A 15,860-nucleotide genomic window follows, 5' to 3' on the forward strand; every position below is an offset into this window, starting at 1 on the left:
GACATAACAGCACCAACAACAGTGAGCTATACCCCCTGAAGGGGATACCTGTTCTACCTGTTATTACAGGACTGTTCAGGCTACTGTTACAGTCAAGACAAGGGGTTAGATGCACCACCTGCTGTAGGGAACAGTCTTCATAATGTGTCACAGGGAGGCACCAATTTGGACCCCGCACAGTTTGGATTAGTCTAACCTGAATGAATCATTTAAAGGAATTGTAATTACTTTGTGTTAACCTAAACATATGAAGACATAGCCACAGTCAACATACTATACAACTGTTGTTACAGACAAACTACAAACATGACTTTAAAGAAAAGGCTCACAGTGCCTCTCTGAAGACGATATGGGTGATGAAACCACGGAAAGCCATTAATTTCCAATGGAAGAGAAGCAAAGTGTGTGAGGGACAGTTGGTAGCATGGACGAGGGTCGTGAACAGGGCGGAACCAAAGTTGGGGAAAGCTGAACTTTATGCAAATACTTCCCACCATCGCGGCGCACTTGAAGTACATCACAAATCAATAAAACAATGTTAGAAAACTGCTAATAATAAGTCATGGGTAGAATCTGAATTATTTACTTCTTGCATCCTCTCTTCTCGCTTCCTTCTCAAAACCTATTGGAGGAGAAGGTCAGAGGGGAGGGACCTCTGGCTTTCTCATCCAATGTGTTTTGAGAAGTAGGAGAGAGGATGCAAGGAGTATGCCATTGATATTCTCCCCTAGTCGCACAAGTATGCTACATGTTCGATACCATATCGACCATCCACTATAACTGTAATATGTGACTGTGCATCAGGCCTATCTGCAAGTCCATAAAAGGATTTTTCATTTTAGCTGTGTGTGTGTGGCTTCACCATAAGAATTGTGGTGTTTCCCTGGTTGGGTAGGTTACATGTAATCAGTCACCCCTAACCCTGGGGGTTTCCATTGGGTATAGCGGGGTCTAGCAGTCACTCAAGAACAATCATTTAAAGTAGACAAAAAAGTAGACTAAAATCATTGGCTCGGAGAGCAGCTGCCAGCATGGTACCTTTTGTTTCACTTTTAGAAAGTAGAGAGTGACAGTTTGTTTTGCCGGTCAGCAGTTTAGGCTGGTCACCGATTGCTTTGAATTTGATGTCAGGATTTGAACTCGGCCTTGTAAACCTTGTAATCTGATAGCCAGGGAATTGGGAGGTGGTGGAGTCCTCCTTTTTGGTGACCATTCAAAACCAAAAGCTATTTTATAGCTATTAAAATATAGGTTGTGATAGCTGTAGCCTAATTGCTATCTTCATTCATTTGGCCCAGGAGGCTAGTGCCATTTTGGTTTCATGTATTGTTATAAAAATAAACACAACTGAACAACTTCCCCAAAAGAAATGTCCTGTTTGTTTTATATAAGCTAGGCTAATGGTTTTTAGTCTGTTCGTGTTCTCTTCTCCTTTGTCGTTGAAGACACTATCATGAGTCCCCACCAACATTGTCTTGTGCTCTTCCCACTTTCTACAAAGTTGGTGGGAGGTCATTACAGATCTACACTGTATGCTCCGTTCCACAAGGATGGCTATAGTCTAGGGGGTCGGCAACGTTTTTCATCTGGAGTGCCAATTTACAGTTATTCCTACCATTTCTAAAGTTCTGCGTGTCAGTTATGATTTTCATATGCGCATTGTAGGCTACCTAACCATGCCCAAAAAATGTCTAACTGCCCACAAACTAAATCATGATATAGCTGTCGACTAGACAGAGGCGCTGTCCATTCAGCACCATGCCACGGAGCTCCACTATGCCTACCTGTACCGAGGAGCTGTCCATTCAGCACCATGCCACGGAGCTCCACTATGCCTACCTGTCCTGAGGCAGTGCTGAGTCACGGACGCAGCCTTAGGTTCCCCTAAAAAAGCATGTGTAGATTTTGTGATTTTCGAAATTCGTTTAGTTTTTTTTTGTCTTCATGCGTCCTTGTCGATTGTAGGCCTTAGTATGTCATTTGATGTATGGCTTTTATTTCAATGCATGTGTAGTATTTATCTAGCATAGTTTAAATTCGTAAATCGGCTGTTTTATGCATTGGTTACTTTCACATTGAAGTCGGCCTGGTGCAGGTACTGTACGCATGTTGTTTATTGGTGCTCTCAGAAATGATGTCTCCTTATTGCAGCTTAAGCATGTAAATGTGGGTGAAGTCACACTCAACAGCTGACAGAATGGTTAATACACAGACTTGTACTTTAAGAGGGGTTATTTCTCACTCTGTTAAACATGACACATAAGCTACTGAACCATGGGTCAACATGGAAAATAAAATGTGTATATTTGTACTCCTCAGGATTTTTGGTGTGGAAGAAAAAGACAGGTAGGATGATTCTGTCTCTTCCTGTCTCAATTATTCATACTCACTACTTCACAGAACATTTGGATTTCAGTGAAAACAAATAACCATTTGAATGAAAATGTTATTGTCTTACATTTTTGAGTTTCTATTTCATCTCAGAATATCCCCAAGACACCTGGATCGACTTTTTGAGAAAGTATTTTGGTGGAATTTATGGTAGAATTTGTGGTAAGTGTTACTTACCTTAACTTGACTCTGATCCATATGCAACCTGCTGACAGGGTCCCCAAAGTAATACAAACACAACATTATTCATGTACTGTACTATATACACAACCTTCCATGCACTACACACATGCTTCCTCACAGCACAAGACAGTAGTGTTGTATTTGTCCCATTCCAGAAAACTTTTAATCTATGTGTGTGTGAGAGAGAGAGAGTCCACAGCAGTAATCCCACAACCCAGAATATTTCCATGTTTTCTCTTATGCAAATTTAAAGGGCAAATGCCTCCTAAATTCAAGGAACCTATTCTACTCTGTTTACAGTAAACAATGTTGATGGATGGTGTAACTTTACAGGGGATGCAGGCAACAATCAGAATACTGTTGCCCTGGATACAGTTTACAGCGTTGTAGGAGAGAAGTCTTCTAGAGATTTACTCCATGAATCAGAATAATAACAATCAGCCCACTAACACAGGTAGTAACACTAACACCCCTTTTACATGGTACTTCTATAGGGACATTTTGACCATGCAGATATGTGGAGATGTTGTCAGAAATGTGTTTCTCATATTATTTGTGGTGACATTTATTTGAAGAACATGTTTTAGTGACGTCTACATACAGTATGAGAAGGTGATTACTAATGTGAGTTTAAAGTTAGCAGTGTGTAGAATAGCATATATTGAATGTGAATGATGCAGTTGGAATCTGCAAGGAGAATTTTTAATGTAAATGATGTACTTGTGATGAGTATTTGAAATAACCTGCTTGGTTTTGGTTTATCTTTACATCTGTGCATTTTTGCACTGCAAAATGTCACCCATAGAGGTAACACTGTGGATAAAGATTGTCACTGTCATCCCTTGCTAGTTTGTACTGTTGAAAAGCCTATTATTTCACAATCTTCTGCTCTGTTTGATTTACTCCATGGTTGTCATTCAGGACGCTTTCAGTTCTGACAACTGTTTCCATGTTGTTTTGTTTGATATGATTGTTGCTGGTTTAGAGATGTAGCTTGTATCAGAACGTCTCAAATCATTTGCAGGTTTTGTGTCTTTTAGAGCTTACAGTATTTATCTACTGCAGGGGTAGGTAACCCTGGTCCTGGAGGGCCGCAGGCACTTCATGTTTTTGATTTAACTGACCTAGAAGACCAGGTGTGTTGAATTTAGGCAATCACTGAACTGATCAATTAGCTCAGTTGGTCTGGTGTGGTGCCTAGTTGGAACAAATTCCTGCAGTTCCTACTTTACTGACATTATTGTCCCCATGGGGAAATGTTGTTGCAGTGTCATCTACATGTTTAAAGTGGCTTGGGTCCAAAATGATTTTGTGCCTTGCGGAGGGCCCTGACCTTAAGGATCTCATCCAGGACTGTCTGTGTGACTCCAATTACCTTGCTCGTTGTGGTGATAATCCTTCTCAGCATATTTCTCTGGCTGACAGTGGCATTGCCAAATCAACAAACAATACATTGTCAGTATATAGTAAAGTCAACATGAAAAGATCCCAGCTTTTTGAGAAAGTACAGTCTCTGTTGACTCTTTTTGTAGATCAGGTCTGTACATTTACTCCACTGAAGCTTATTGTCCAAGAGAACACCCAGATATTTGTATTCCTCTACAATCTCTATATTCTGACCTCTGAAAGATGTTGCAGAGGTTGGTGTTAATACGCTTCCTGAAGTCTATGAACATCTCTTTGGTCTTGTTGGTATTGAGGACCAAGTGTAATTCATCACACCACTCTACAAAGGACCGGGCCATGTTGTTCCTCGTCATCATGCAACAGGCTGATCAAGGCAGTGTCATCAGAGAACTTATTGAGGTGTCTGTCAGGATGGTAACTAGTACAACTATTAGTGTACAGGAGTGGGGACAAAACACATCCCTGAGGAGATCCTCTGTTGATGGTGCGTATGTCCCACATGTGGGGACCTACTTTGATCCGCTATGACCTCTGGCTCAGGAAGTCCAACAGCCACAAAACCAGCCCCCCATTTTAGGAGAATTTCCGAATGAGTCTCTGTGACAGAATGTAAGGCTGGATTGTGTTGAAAACAGAAGAGTCAACAAATAAAACTCTGACAGGGGATTTGGCCCCCTCTAGATGTCTATAGACTATGTTAAGGAGACTACACCCTCTAGATGTCTATAGACTATGTTGAGAAGATTAAAAATGGCGTCATCAACTCCTCTGCTGGGCTGATAGGAGATTCTCGGTGGCGTGGAGAATGACTTTTCACAATTTTCTCAAATCATTTCATTACTAAGGATGTCAAGGCGACATTGCGGTAGTCATTCAGCACAGAGGGATTAAATGTGTTGCTGGTCGACCGAGGATTGGAAAATGTAAAAACACCAGCCAATTGTTCAGCCCAGTGCTTTAACACATGCACAGTTATTTTGTCTGGGCTTTAGTGAGAGTTACATCCAGGAACAACTTCACAACATCAGCCTGTTTAACAACAACCCTCTCAAACATTCGTAATGATGCTTCCATTTGTTTTAGCTCCGACACAAGGTCGTCAGATTCAAATCTTGAGAAGAAAACATCCAGTTCATTAGCCATGTTCTGGCCCTCATGTCTCCCAAGCTCAACATTGGTTTTCCCCTGCCTATGTGGAGGGCACTTGCCATGGATTTAATCCCTTGCCAGGCCACCCTTGAGTTTTCTGAGGAGAGGGTCCTCTCCACCCTTTCCTTTATGCCTCCTTGTCCACCAGTATCTGTCTTTTGATCTCATGTTGTACGTCTCTTAAAGCCTGTCTATTACCCTCCTCATAAACTGCCTTCTTCCCATTTAAGTAGTGATTTTAGATGTTTTGATACGCAAGGCTTATTGTTAGGGAAGATTTTACACAACTGGCTCAACACAGAAGTTCACATAGTCTGAAACGACACCTGTGAGTTCATCAAGATCAGAGCTGCTGTCCTCGTACCTCCCACATAGTACAGTCAAAACACCCTTGGAGACGAGTGCACTATTGTCGTTCCAGATGTGGACAGTTTTAACTGTAGGTTTCTCCCTCAGTAGGTTGGACGGAGGTAGACATGATTGTGGTCTGATGTCCCCAGGGGAGGTCTGGTGGTGGCAGAGAAAGCATTTATTGTCCCAGAGCACAAATCAAGAGTCTTATTTTTTCTAGTGTGACATTTCACATACTAGTGGTACGTGAACAGGACCTAGTGCAAAGTACAGTTGTTAAAATCCCCTCAAATAAATGTGGGTGCGTCGGGGGAGATGGATTCCAGTTTCTGTGACAGATTATGAATAATCTCTGATGCTTTTGTTACATTAGCTTTCGGTTGAATGTACACAATGGTAACAAACAATTGGGGGAACTCACAGGGCAGATAGTAGGGTCACAGTGACACAGAAGCAGTTGAATGTCGGGGGTACGGAGTCTGGTCCCTGACAAGCAGGCAGACTCCCCCACCGTGATGTTTCCCTGTGCCGGTCAGATCACGGTCCGCTCTGACCAGTGTGAAGCCACTTCCCTGTCTGGTACTCTGTCATCCAAACAAGTCTCAGTAAACGCCAACAAACAGGCCTCCCGGTATTCGTGTTGGAAGCGCAGAGTCGTTGACAGCTCATCCTCTTTCCCCTCAGTGACTGGGCATTGATCAGCAAGGTGGTGGGTAAGAGAGGTGGTGTCTGATTCCCCCGAGTTTTCCACATTTGCGTTTGGGTTTGTAATCCTCTCGCAGACAATCAGGGATTAGATGGGCCATTTGGATATCCATCGTGTTTGAGTTGCATTGTAGTAGGAACTTTTTGCGGATTCCGCTGCCAGCAGCGTTTTCATAATTTGGTCCGTTTGTAGCGGGTATGTACACGATCAACAAGATCAGTCCCAACACATCACCACTGTAAAACCATCGTTGACAGATGGTTTACAAACCAAGTGTACAAATTAAAAACATAAAAGAACGCCACACCAAACGTCACACACACTCCTCATTAAGTATGTAGAATGATATAGCTGTCTACGAGACAGAGGTGCTGTCCATTCAGCACCATGGAGCTCAACTATGCCTACCTGTACCAAGGAGCTGTCCATTCAGCACCATGGAGCTCAACTATGCCTACCCGTACCGGTTTGGTTGTTTCAGTTAAAGCCAGGGATGGAAACAACCAAACCACAGGCAAGTCCTCCAGCTAATTTAAGACGTCATGAAGCAGAAGTAGCATTAGAAGTTAGATGCTCATCTGCATATCCCAGAATATCACAAGAACATACATTGATTGCTATTTTATTTTAATTCTGTTAATTACTTTAAATATGAAGTCGCTGTTTAAGTCAATGACACTTGATGGTAAGACGGTGTCATTCGACTGGAATTCTGCCGCTGAGCATCCTTTTCATTGTCATCCAGAAGTGAACACAACAAATGCTAATGTGATCTGTGTATGAGAATGCTAAACTCAACTTTTCTCCTCTTCAAGTCTTCTTCTCAGCTAAAGGCACCGATGGAGTCCAGCCAGAACAAGGCAAGTAATCCAGTTAATTTAAGACTGTATAAAGCAGAAGTAACTTCTTTAAGTAGCATTTGGTGCCGTAGGAGAGAGGCTGTAGTTGATGTTTTCCTTCTGTGTGATTCTGCAGAGGTTACTTTTCCTCTAATGCCATCCACAGAAATCTGTTTTAACTCAATTAGGGACCTTTACTCACGTGTGTGTGTGTGTGTGTGTGTGTCCAAAACAGGGAAAAGCAATTCCGATAGAGCTGAAAAGGGGCAGGGGAATGAAGGTATGTATGAAACTTAAGTGGACAGTTTACCTGGTAACAGAGTGCTCTGGCGGTTACAATACACTCAAGACATATTTGTCCCACATGAGTTGATTCCTGTAACTTACTGATTCTTAAAAGCTAAATATACTGAAAAAATATATACATGCAACGATTTTACTGAGTTTCATATAAGGAAATCATTCAATTAAATTCAGTAGGCCTGCCCACCCACTGGGGAGCCAGGCCCAGCCAATCAGAATGAATTTTTCTATACAAAAAGGCTTTATTACAGACACAAATCAAGTTTAACCTCTCTAGGGTACGTGGGACGGTAGCGTCCCACCTGGCCAACATCCAGTGAAATTGCAGAGCGCGTAATTCAAAAATACTCAATTCAAATATTTAACATTCTTCAAAATATATGTTATACATGAAAATAAAGCTTAACTTCTTGTTAATCCAGCCGCTGTGTCAGATTTCAAAAAGGCTTTACGGCGAAAGCATACCATGCGATTATCTGAGGACAGCGCCCAGCACACAAAACATTACATACAGTTACCAGCCAAGTAGATTAGTCAGAAATAGCAATAAAATGTATAACTTACCTTTGATGATCTTCATATGGTTGCACTCACAAGACTCCCAGTTACACAATAAATGTTTGTTTTGTTCGATAAAGTCCCTCTTTATATCCAAAAACCTCCGTTTTGTTGGCATGTTTTGTTCAGTAAGCCAATGGCTCAAAGGCAGTCACAACAGGCAGACAAAAAAACATGTCAAACAATGTTTATAATCAATCCTCAGGTTGTTTTTAGTCATAATAATCAATCATATTTCAACCGGACAATAGCTTTGTCAATATAAAAGAAAAAACAGAAAGGCGCGCTCTCAGTCGTGCGCAGCAAACAAAGTCTGGGGACTGTGGTCTTACTCCCTAATTTTTCAGAATACAAGCCTAAAACCATTTCTAAAGACTGTTGACATCTAGTGGAAGCCATAGGAAGTGCAATTAGAGTCCTAAGTAATGGGATACTGTATAGGCATTCAATATTAAAATACAAACATTTAAAAAATCACACTTCCTGGATGGATTTTTCTCAGGTTTTCGCCTGCCATATCAGTTCTGTTATACTCACAGGCATTATTTTAACAGTGTTGGAAACGTTAGTGTTTTCTATCCAAATCCACCAATTATATGTATATCCTAGCTTCTGGGCCTGAGTAAAAGGCAGTTTACTTTGGGCACGCTTTTCATCCGGATGTGAAAATAGTGCCCCCTACCCTAGTGAGGTTAATCAGCTGTCTAAGTGGCTGGTCTCAGGCAATCCCGCATGTGAAGAAGCCAGATGTGGAAGTCATGGGCTGGCATGGTTACACAGTCTGCGGTATTGAAGCCGGTTGGACGTACTGCCAAATTCTCTGAAACGACGTTGCAGGCGACTTTTGGCAGAGAAATGAACATTCAATTCTCTGGCAACAGCTCAGTTGGACATTCCTGCAGTCAGCATGCCAATTGCACGCTCCCTCAAAACTGCACATTTTAGAGTGGCCTTTTATTGTCCACAGCACAAGGTGCACTTTTGTAATGATCATGCTGGTTAATCAGCTTCTTGATATGCCACACCTTTCAGGTGGATGGATTGCAGTGTATTTGTAAAGTATTCAGACCCCTTGACTTTTTCCACCATTCTTATGTTACAGCCTTATTCTAAAATGGTTTAAATTCATTTTTTCTCATCAATCTACACACAATACCCCATAATGACAAAACGAGAACAGGTTTATAGATTTTTTGGGAAAATGTATAAAAAATAAAAATACCTTTATTTATATATTAGTATTCAGAACCTTTGTTATGAGACTCAAAATTGAGCTCAGGTGCATCTCTGTTTTCATGGATCATCCTTGAAATGTTTCTACAACTTGATTGGTGTCCACCTGTAGACAATTAAATTGATTGGACATGATTTGGAAAGGCAAACACCTGTGTATATAAAACCAAAACCAAGCCATGAGGTCAAAGGAATTGCCCGTAGAGCCCCGAGACAGGATTGTGTCATGGCACATATGTGGGGAAGGGTACCAAAACATTTCTGCAGCATTGAAGGTCCCCAAGAACACAGTAGCCTCCATCGTTCTTAAATTGAAAAAAATTGGAACCAGCAAGACTCTTCCTAGAGCTGGACGCCCGGCCAAACTGAGCAATCAGGGGAGAAGGGCCTTGGTCAGGGAGGTGACCAAGAACCCGATTCTCCCAGAGTTCCTCTGTGGAGATGGGAGAAGCTTTTAGAAGGACAACCATCTCTGCAGCACTCCACCAATCAGGCCTTTATGGTAGAGTGGCCAGACAGAAGCCATTCCTCAGTAAAAGGCACATGACAGCCCACTTGAAGTTTGGCAAAAGGCACCTGATGGACTCTGGTCTGATGAAACCAAGATTGAACTCTTTGGCCTGAATACCAAGCATCACGTCTGGAGGAAACCTGGCACCACCCCTACGGTGAAGAATGGTGGCAGCATCGTGCTTTGGGGATCTTTTTCAGCGGCAGGGACTGGGAGACTAGTCAGGATCGAGGGAAAGAAGAACGGAGCAAAGTACAGAGAAATCCTTGATGAAAACCTGCTCCAGAGCGCTCAGAACGGGGCAGACGTTCACCTTCCAACAGGACAGCGACCCTAATCACACAGCCAAGTCAACGCAGGAGTGGTTTCGAGACAAGTCTCTGAATGTCCTTGAGTAGCCCAGTCAGAGCCCGGACTTGAACCCGATTGAACATCTCTGGAGAGTCCTGAAAATAGCTGCGCAGCGATGCTCCCCATACAACCTGACCGAGCTTGAGAGGATCTGCAGAGAGAAATGGGAGACACTCCCCAAATACAAGTGTGCCAAGCTTGTAGCGTCATACCCAAGAGGACACGAGGCTGTAATCGCAGCCAAATGTGTTTCAACAAAGTATTGAGTAAAGGGTGTGAATACTAATGTAATGTTATATTTACATTTTTGATTTATTAGTACATTTCGAAAAATTTAAACAAACCTGTTTTTGTTTTGTCATTATGGGGTATTGTCTGTGGATTGATGAGGGGGGAAAAACGATTGATTCCAATTTAGAATAAGGCTAATGTAACAAAATGCTGAAAAAGTCAAGGGGTCTGAATACTTTCCAAATGCACTGTATCCTGGCAAAGGAGAAATGTTCACTAACAGGGATGTAAACAAATTTGTGCATGTTTTTTTGTGCATATGGAACATTTCTGGAATCTTTTATTTCAGCTCATGAAACATGGGACCAACACTTTACATGTTACGTTTATATTTTTATTCAGTATATCTTAAAGGCTATTTATACAGATTGTATGAGACAACATCCCTCCCCGTGGCTGTATGAGAAGTGTATGATAAGGCTTATGTGTAATGTATGTATTATGTTGAGTGTGTAATGTACAGTGTCTATTTTGTATACAGCAGAACTGTGTGTCTAAGACCATTTTCCGCTTGGGACATTAAAGTTCATCCTCTTCCTATACACTGTATCTATAATTATTTGACTATTTTAGGTTGACTATAATTTCATTACACAATTTCTGATACATCTCATGCCTTACTTTTATTTTCCTGCATCAGTAAAATCAGGAAGTGCATCATCTATGCCTCTACCGCCATCCAATCCAATTAGACTGGTTTTGGATTTCTCCCTGAACAAGATGTTTGCCATTTTTGCCCCATTCTGGAACTTTGAGGGACTATGACATAGCCCCTCTAGTGGTTTAATATGATCTATATTGATATAATAATGGACAGGGTGTCCCCAAAGACTTTAATCTGTAGTGTAGTCTAGATACATTTCTGCTCCGGTGGTGGTGGTGGTAGTGAGGGGGGACATACTAGTCACGATGTTCAGACTACATAGACCAGATACACCCAGCATGCAGAATTCTATACATAAAAAGTCAAGGTTGATAATAATGTCTCTTTCAATGCCTATAGGGTTAGGACTACATATTTATACCCTAACCATAATGTGTTACCCTGGATACATTGATACTCTGATACATGTATGAAATGTCTGCTTTTCCAGATCTTTATCATAAAGTGGGAGGTGAGCTCGTGTTGACGCCGGACAAGTCCACAGTGCCTGACTCCATCACAAGCATCCTATGGAAGCATGGGAAGTGCTACGTGGCAGAGTGGGACAAGGAATTTAGAAAACTGGACATCTATGGTGTCTTCAAAGGCCGCACAACCCTGAACCAGACTACTGGAGAGCTGAGAATCAGTGGCTTGAAGAAAACAGACAGTGGAGTTTATTCTGTGGAGTTCAACAGAGAACTTCTTGACAAGACATATAAAATATCTGTTATCAGTAAGTGTTTCTGTGCGTGTCCATATATCTGTGTGTATGTACCCATGTGTGTGCGTTGCCGTGTAGAAACAGCAGATTATGCAATGCCTCACAGGCATTTGTTGGGGTTCAGTACACATTATACTGTGTATTATAAGTATTGCAGTTTTTCTTTCAAGTTATCTGATTAGAGAAAGTTTGAACTTCTGTTCTCCTTAGCAGCAGGTCAAACAGTCCTAAATGTGAGTCAAAGCCTGAGGGTAAGAAGACAGTGCCATTCACCTGGAATTCACTGAGCCTCCTTTTCATTGTCATCCAGAAGTGAACACAACAAATACTAATATGGTTTGTGTATGAGAATGCTAAAGCTCTCTTCTCTTCCCCTCACTTATGTTTGTACAGTCTTAAATTAACTGGATGACTTGCCTTGTTCTGGCTGGACTACATCATCACTGCCTTTAACTTCTTTAAAGATGTACTACACAGAAATCACTCCATTTCCTTGTTGATAAAATTCTAGTAGTTTGCCTAATTTCAGTTTATGTGAAAAAAACAAGCTGCCATTGTGTAGAGAATCATTTTACCATCTAAACCTCTGAAAAATATATTTTCCATAACCAAAAATATTGTATATTCATATTTTTGAAGCTGGTGTACAAAACCAAAATGGGAAGCATAGAACTATCACACATAGAACAGATCTACCACTTAGACTTGCTTGCAATGGGAGTGAAAAATCTATAACTCACATTTCTATGTGGATTTGGTTGGATCGCCCAAAAAGTTACATATTGTTGCTTTAAGCAGTGTTTGATGCAGTAGGAGAGAGGCTGTAGTTGATGTTTTCCTTTTATTTGATTCTGCAGAGGTTACGGTTCCACTAATGGCCATCTCCAGAAATCTGTTTTAATTAAATTAGGGACCTTTGTGTGTGTGTGTGTGTGAGAGATTGCACAGCTGTAAATCCCACCGCTGAGAATATTTTTTTCTCAACCTTATGCAAATTTAAAGGGCAAATACATTTTAAATTCAAGGAACCTCTTCTACTCGGTTTGCTGTAAACAATGTTGATGGTGTAAATGTACACGGTACGCATAAAAAGGTTGGATGGAAACCTGGTTACAGATTGAGGTGAAAGTGGTGTTACACTGGAATTCTACCATCAAATATGTTGAGGATTGTTAGAACAAGTCTGGTTTAAAAAACATATTGTGGTGGGAGGGCTTATCCTGTCTAAGAAAACACGGTCTGGGAAACACTGGTGGTTCAGTAGAGAGGCTGTCGTACATGTTTTACCTTCTCTGTGTGTTTCCTCAGGGGGCGATGATGAGACTACAACGAATGGCAGCGCTGCACCAGGGGGCGACCTTGACGCCGCTGAAAAAGGAGAGGCAAATGGAGGTGTGTATGAGAAAGGGACAGTTCACCTCAAGTCCCTCTGTATGCGTCAGGATAAATGTACAGACCTCAGTCTCAAATAGATGGGAAAGACTGGCATCATCTTAAACTGTCACAAAACAAATCCAATTTTATTTGTCACATACACATGGTTAGCAGATGTTAGTGCGAGTGTAGCGAAATGCTTGTGCTTCTAGTTCCGACAATGCAGTAATAACCAACAAGTAATCTAGCTAACAATTCCAAAACTACTACCTTATAGACACAAGTGTAAGGGGATAAAGAATATGTACATAAGATATATGAATGAGTGATGGTACAGAGCGGCATAGGCAAGATACAGTAGATGGTATTGAGTGCAGTATATACATATGAGATGAGTATGTAAACAAAGTGGCATAGTTAAAGTGGCTAGTGATACATGTATTACATAAGGATGCAGTAGATGATATAGAGTACAGTATATACGTATACATATGAGATGAATAATGTAGGGTATGTAAACATTATATTAGGTAGCATTGTTTAAAGTGGCTAGTGATATATTTTACATCATTTCCCATCAATTCCCATTATTAAAGTGGTTGGAGTTGAGTCAGTGTGTTGGCAGCAGCCACTCAATGTTAGTGGTGGCTGTTTAACAGTCTGATGGCCTTGAGATAGAAGCTGTTTTTCAGTCTCTCGGTCCCAGCTTTGATGCACCTGTACTGACCTCACCTTCTGGATGATAGCGGGGTGAACAGGCAGTGGCTCGGGTGGTTGTTGTCCTTGATGATCTTTATGGCCTTCCTGTGACATCGGGTGGTGTAGTTGTCCTGGAGGGCAGGTAGTTTGCCCCCGGTGATGCGTTGTGCAGACCTCACTACCCTCTGGAGAGCCTTACGGTTGTGGGCGGAGCAGTTGCCGTACCAGGCGGTGATACAGCCCGACAGGATGCTCTCGATTGTGCATCTGTAGAAGTTGAGTGCTTTTGGTGACAAGCCGAATTTCTTCAGCCTCCTGAGGTTGAAGAGGCGCTGCTGCACCTTCTTCACGATGCTGTCTGTGTGGGTGGACCAATTCAGTTTGTCTGTGATGTGTACGCCGAGGAACTTAAAACTTACTACCCTCTCCACTACTGTTCCATCGATGTGGATAGGGGGGTGTTCCCTCTGCTGTTTCCTGAAGTCCACAATCATCTCCTTAGTTTTGTTGACGTTGAGTGTGAGGTTATTTTCCTGACACCACACTCCGAGGGCCCTCACCTTCTCCCTGTAGGCCGTCTTGTCGTTGTTGGTAATCAAGCCTACCACTGTTGTGTCGTCCTCAAACTTGATGATTGAGTTGGAGGCGTGCGTGGCCACGCAGTTGTGGGTGAACAGAGAGTACAGGAGAGGGCTCAGAACGCACCCTTGTGGGGCCCCAGTGTTGAGGATCAGCGGGGTGGAGATGTTGTTGCCTACCCTCACCACCTGGGGGCGGCCCGTCAGGAAGTCCAGTACCCAGTTGCACAGGTCGGGGTCGAGACCCAGGGTCTCGAGCTTGATGACGAGCTTGGAGGGCACTATGGTGTTAAATGCCGAGCTGTAGTCGATGAACAGCATTCTCACATAGGTATTCCTCTTGTCCAGATGGGTTAGGGCAGTGTGCAGTGTGGTTGAGATTGCATCGTCTGTGGACCTATTTGGGCAGTAAGCAAATTGGAGTGGGTCTAGGGTGTCAGGTAGGGTAGAGGTGATATGGTCCTTGACTAGTCTCTCAAAGCACTTCATGATGACGGAAGTGAGTGCTACGGGGCGGTAGTCGTTTAGCTCAGTTACCTTAGCTTTCTTGGGAACAGGAACAATGGTGGCCCTCTTGAAGCATGTGGGAACAACAGACTGGGATAGGGATTGATTGAATATGTCCGTAAACACACCAGCCAGCTGGTCTCCGCATGCTCTGAGGGCGCGGCTGGGGATGCCGTCTGGGCCTGCAGCCTTGCGAGGGTTGACACGTTTAAATGTTTTCCTCACGTCGGCTGCAGTGAAGGAGAGTCCGCATGTTTTAGTTGCGGGCCGTGTCAGTGGCACTGTATTGTCCTCAAAGCGGGCAAAAAAGTTATTTAGTCTGCCTGGGAGCAAGACTTCCTGGTCCGTGACGGTGCTGGTTTTCTTTTTGTAATCCGTGATTGACTGTAGACCCTGCCACATACCTCTTGTGTCTGAGCCGTTGAATTGAGATTCTACTTTGTCTCTATACTGACGCTTAGCTTGTTTGATTGCCTTGCGGAGGGAATAGTTACACTGTTTGTATTCGGTCATGTTTCCAGTCACCTTGCCCTGATTAAAAGCAGTGGTTCGCGCTTTCAGTTTCACGCGAATGCTGCCATCAATCCACGGTTTCTGGTTTGGGAATGTTTTAATCGTTGCTATGGGAACGACATCTTCAACGCACGTTCTAATGGACTCGCACACCGAATCAGCGTATTCGTCAATGTTGTCGTCTGACGCAATACGGAACATATCCCATTCCACGTGATGGAAGCAGTCTTGGTGTGTGGAATCAGATTGGTCGGACCAGCGTTGAACAGACCTCAGCGCGGGAGCTCCTTGTTTTAGTTTAGTCACAAACGGTGATAACAGAGAAGGAATCAGTGCCATTGTTATTACAGCATTCTTGAATCACATTCATTCTGAATGGTTCCATTTCTCTAGTTGAGTTCTCCTATTGTGTTTTCTTGCAGAGGGGTCCGTGCTGCTGAAAGAAGACACGGTGAAGTACGACAATGGAAAGGGGGAAGCAGAAGAGAATTCAGCATTGTAGGACAGACGGTAAGTTAGAGTGTGATAACAATGTAGACTGTTTTCACT

General features: G+C 42.6%; 1 protein-coding gene across 4 annotated transcripts in view; it reads left to right on the plus strand.

Moving 5' to 3' along the window:
* Positions 1-15,860, plus strand: part of LOC115126052 (uncharacterized) — a 34,380-nt gene that overhangs the window by 8,767 nt on the left and 9,753 nt on the right. For all 4 annotated transcript variants that reach the window (XR_010463995.1, XR_010463994.1, XM_065018945.1 and 1 more), the window contains exons 5-11: positions 2,320-2,346; positions 2,485-2,553; positions 7,003-7,047; positions 7,262-7,306; positions 11,368-11,652; positions 12,949-13,032; positions 15,734-15,821. Coding sequence is in view for 2 of the 4 variants with exons in the window: in XM_065018945.1 (XP_064875017.1) it covers positions 2,320-2,346; positions 2,485-2,553; positions 7,003-7,047; positions 7,262-7,306; positions 11,368-11,652; positions 12,949-13,032; positions 15,734-15,813 (635 nt within the window). In the remaining 2 variants the exon portion in view is untranslated. The remainder of the gene's footprint in view (positions 1-2,319; positions 2,347-2,484; positions 2,554-7,002; positions 7,048-7,261; positions 7,307-11,367; positions 11,653-12,948; positions 13,033-15,733; positions 15,822-15,860) is intronic.

Source organism: Oncorhynchus nerka, linkage group LG5 (assembly GCF_034236695.1).
Source record: "Oncorhynchus nerka isolate Pitt River linkage group LG5, Oner_Uvic_2.0, whole genome shotgun sequence".
In the NCBI taxonomy this organism is placed as follows: Eukaryota; Metazoa; Chordata; class Actinopteri; order Salmoniformes; family Salmonidae; genus Oncorhynchus; species Oncorhynchus nerka.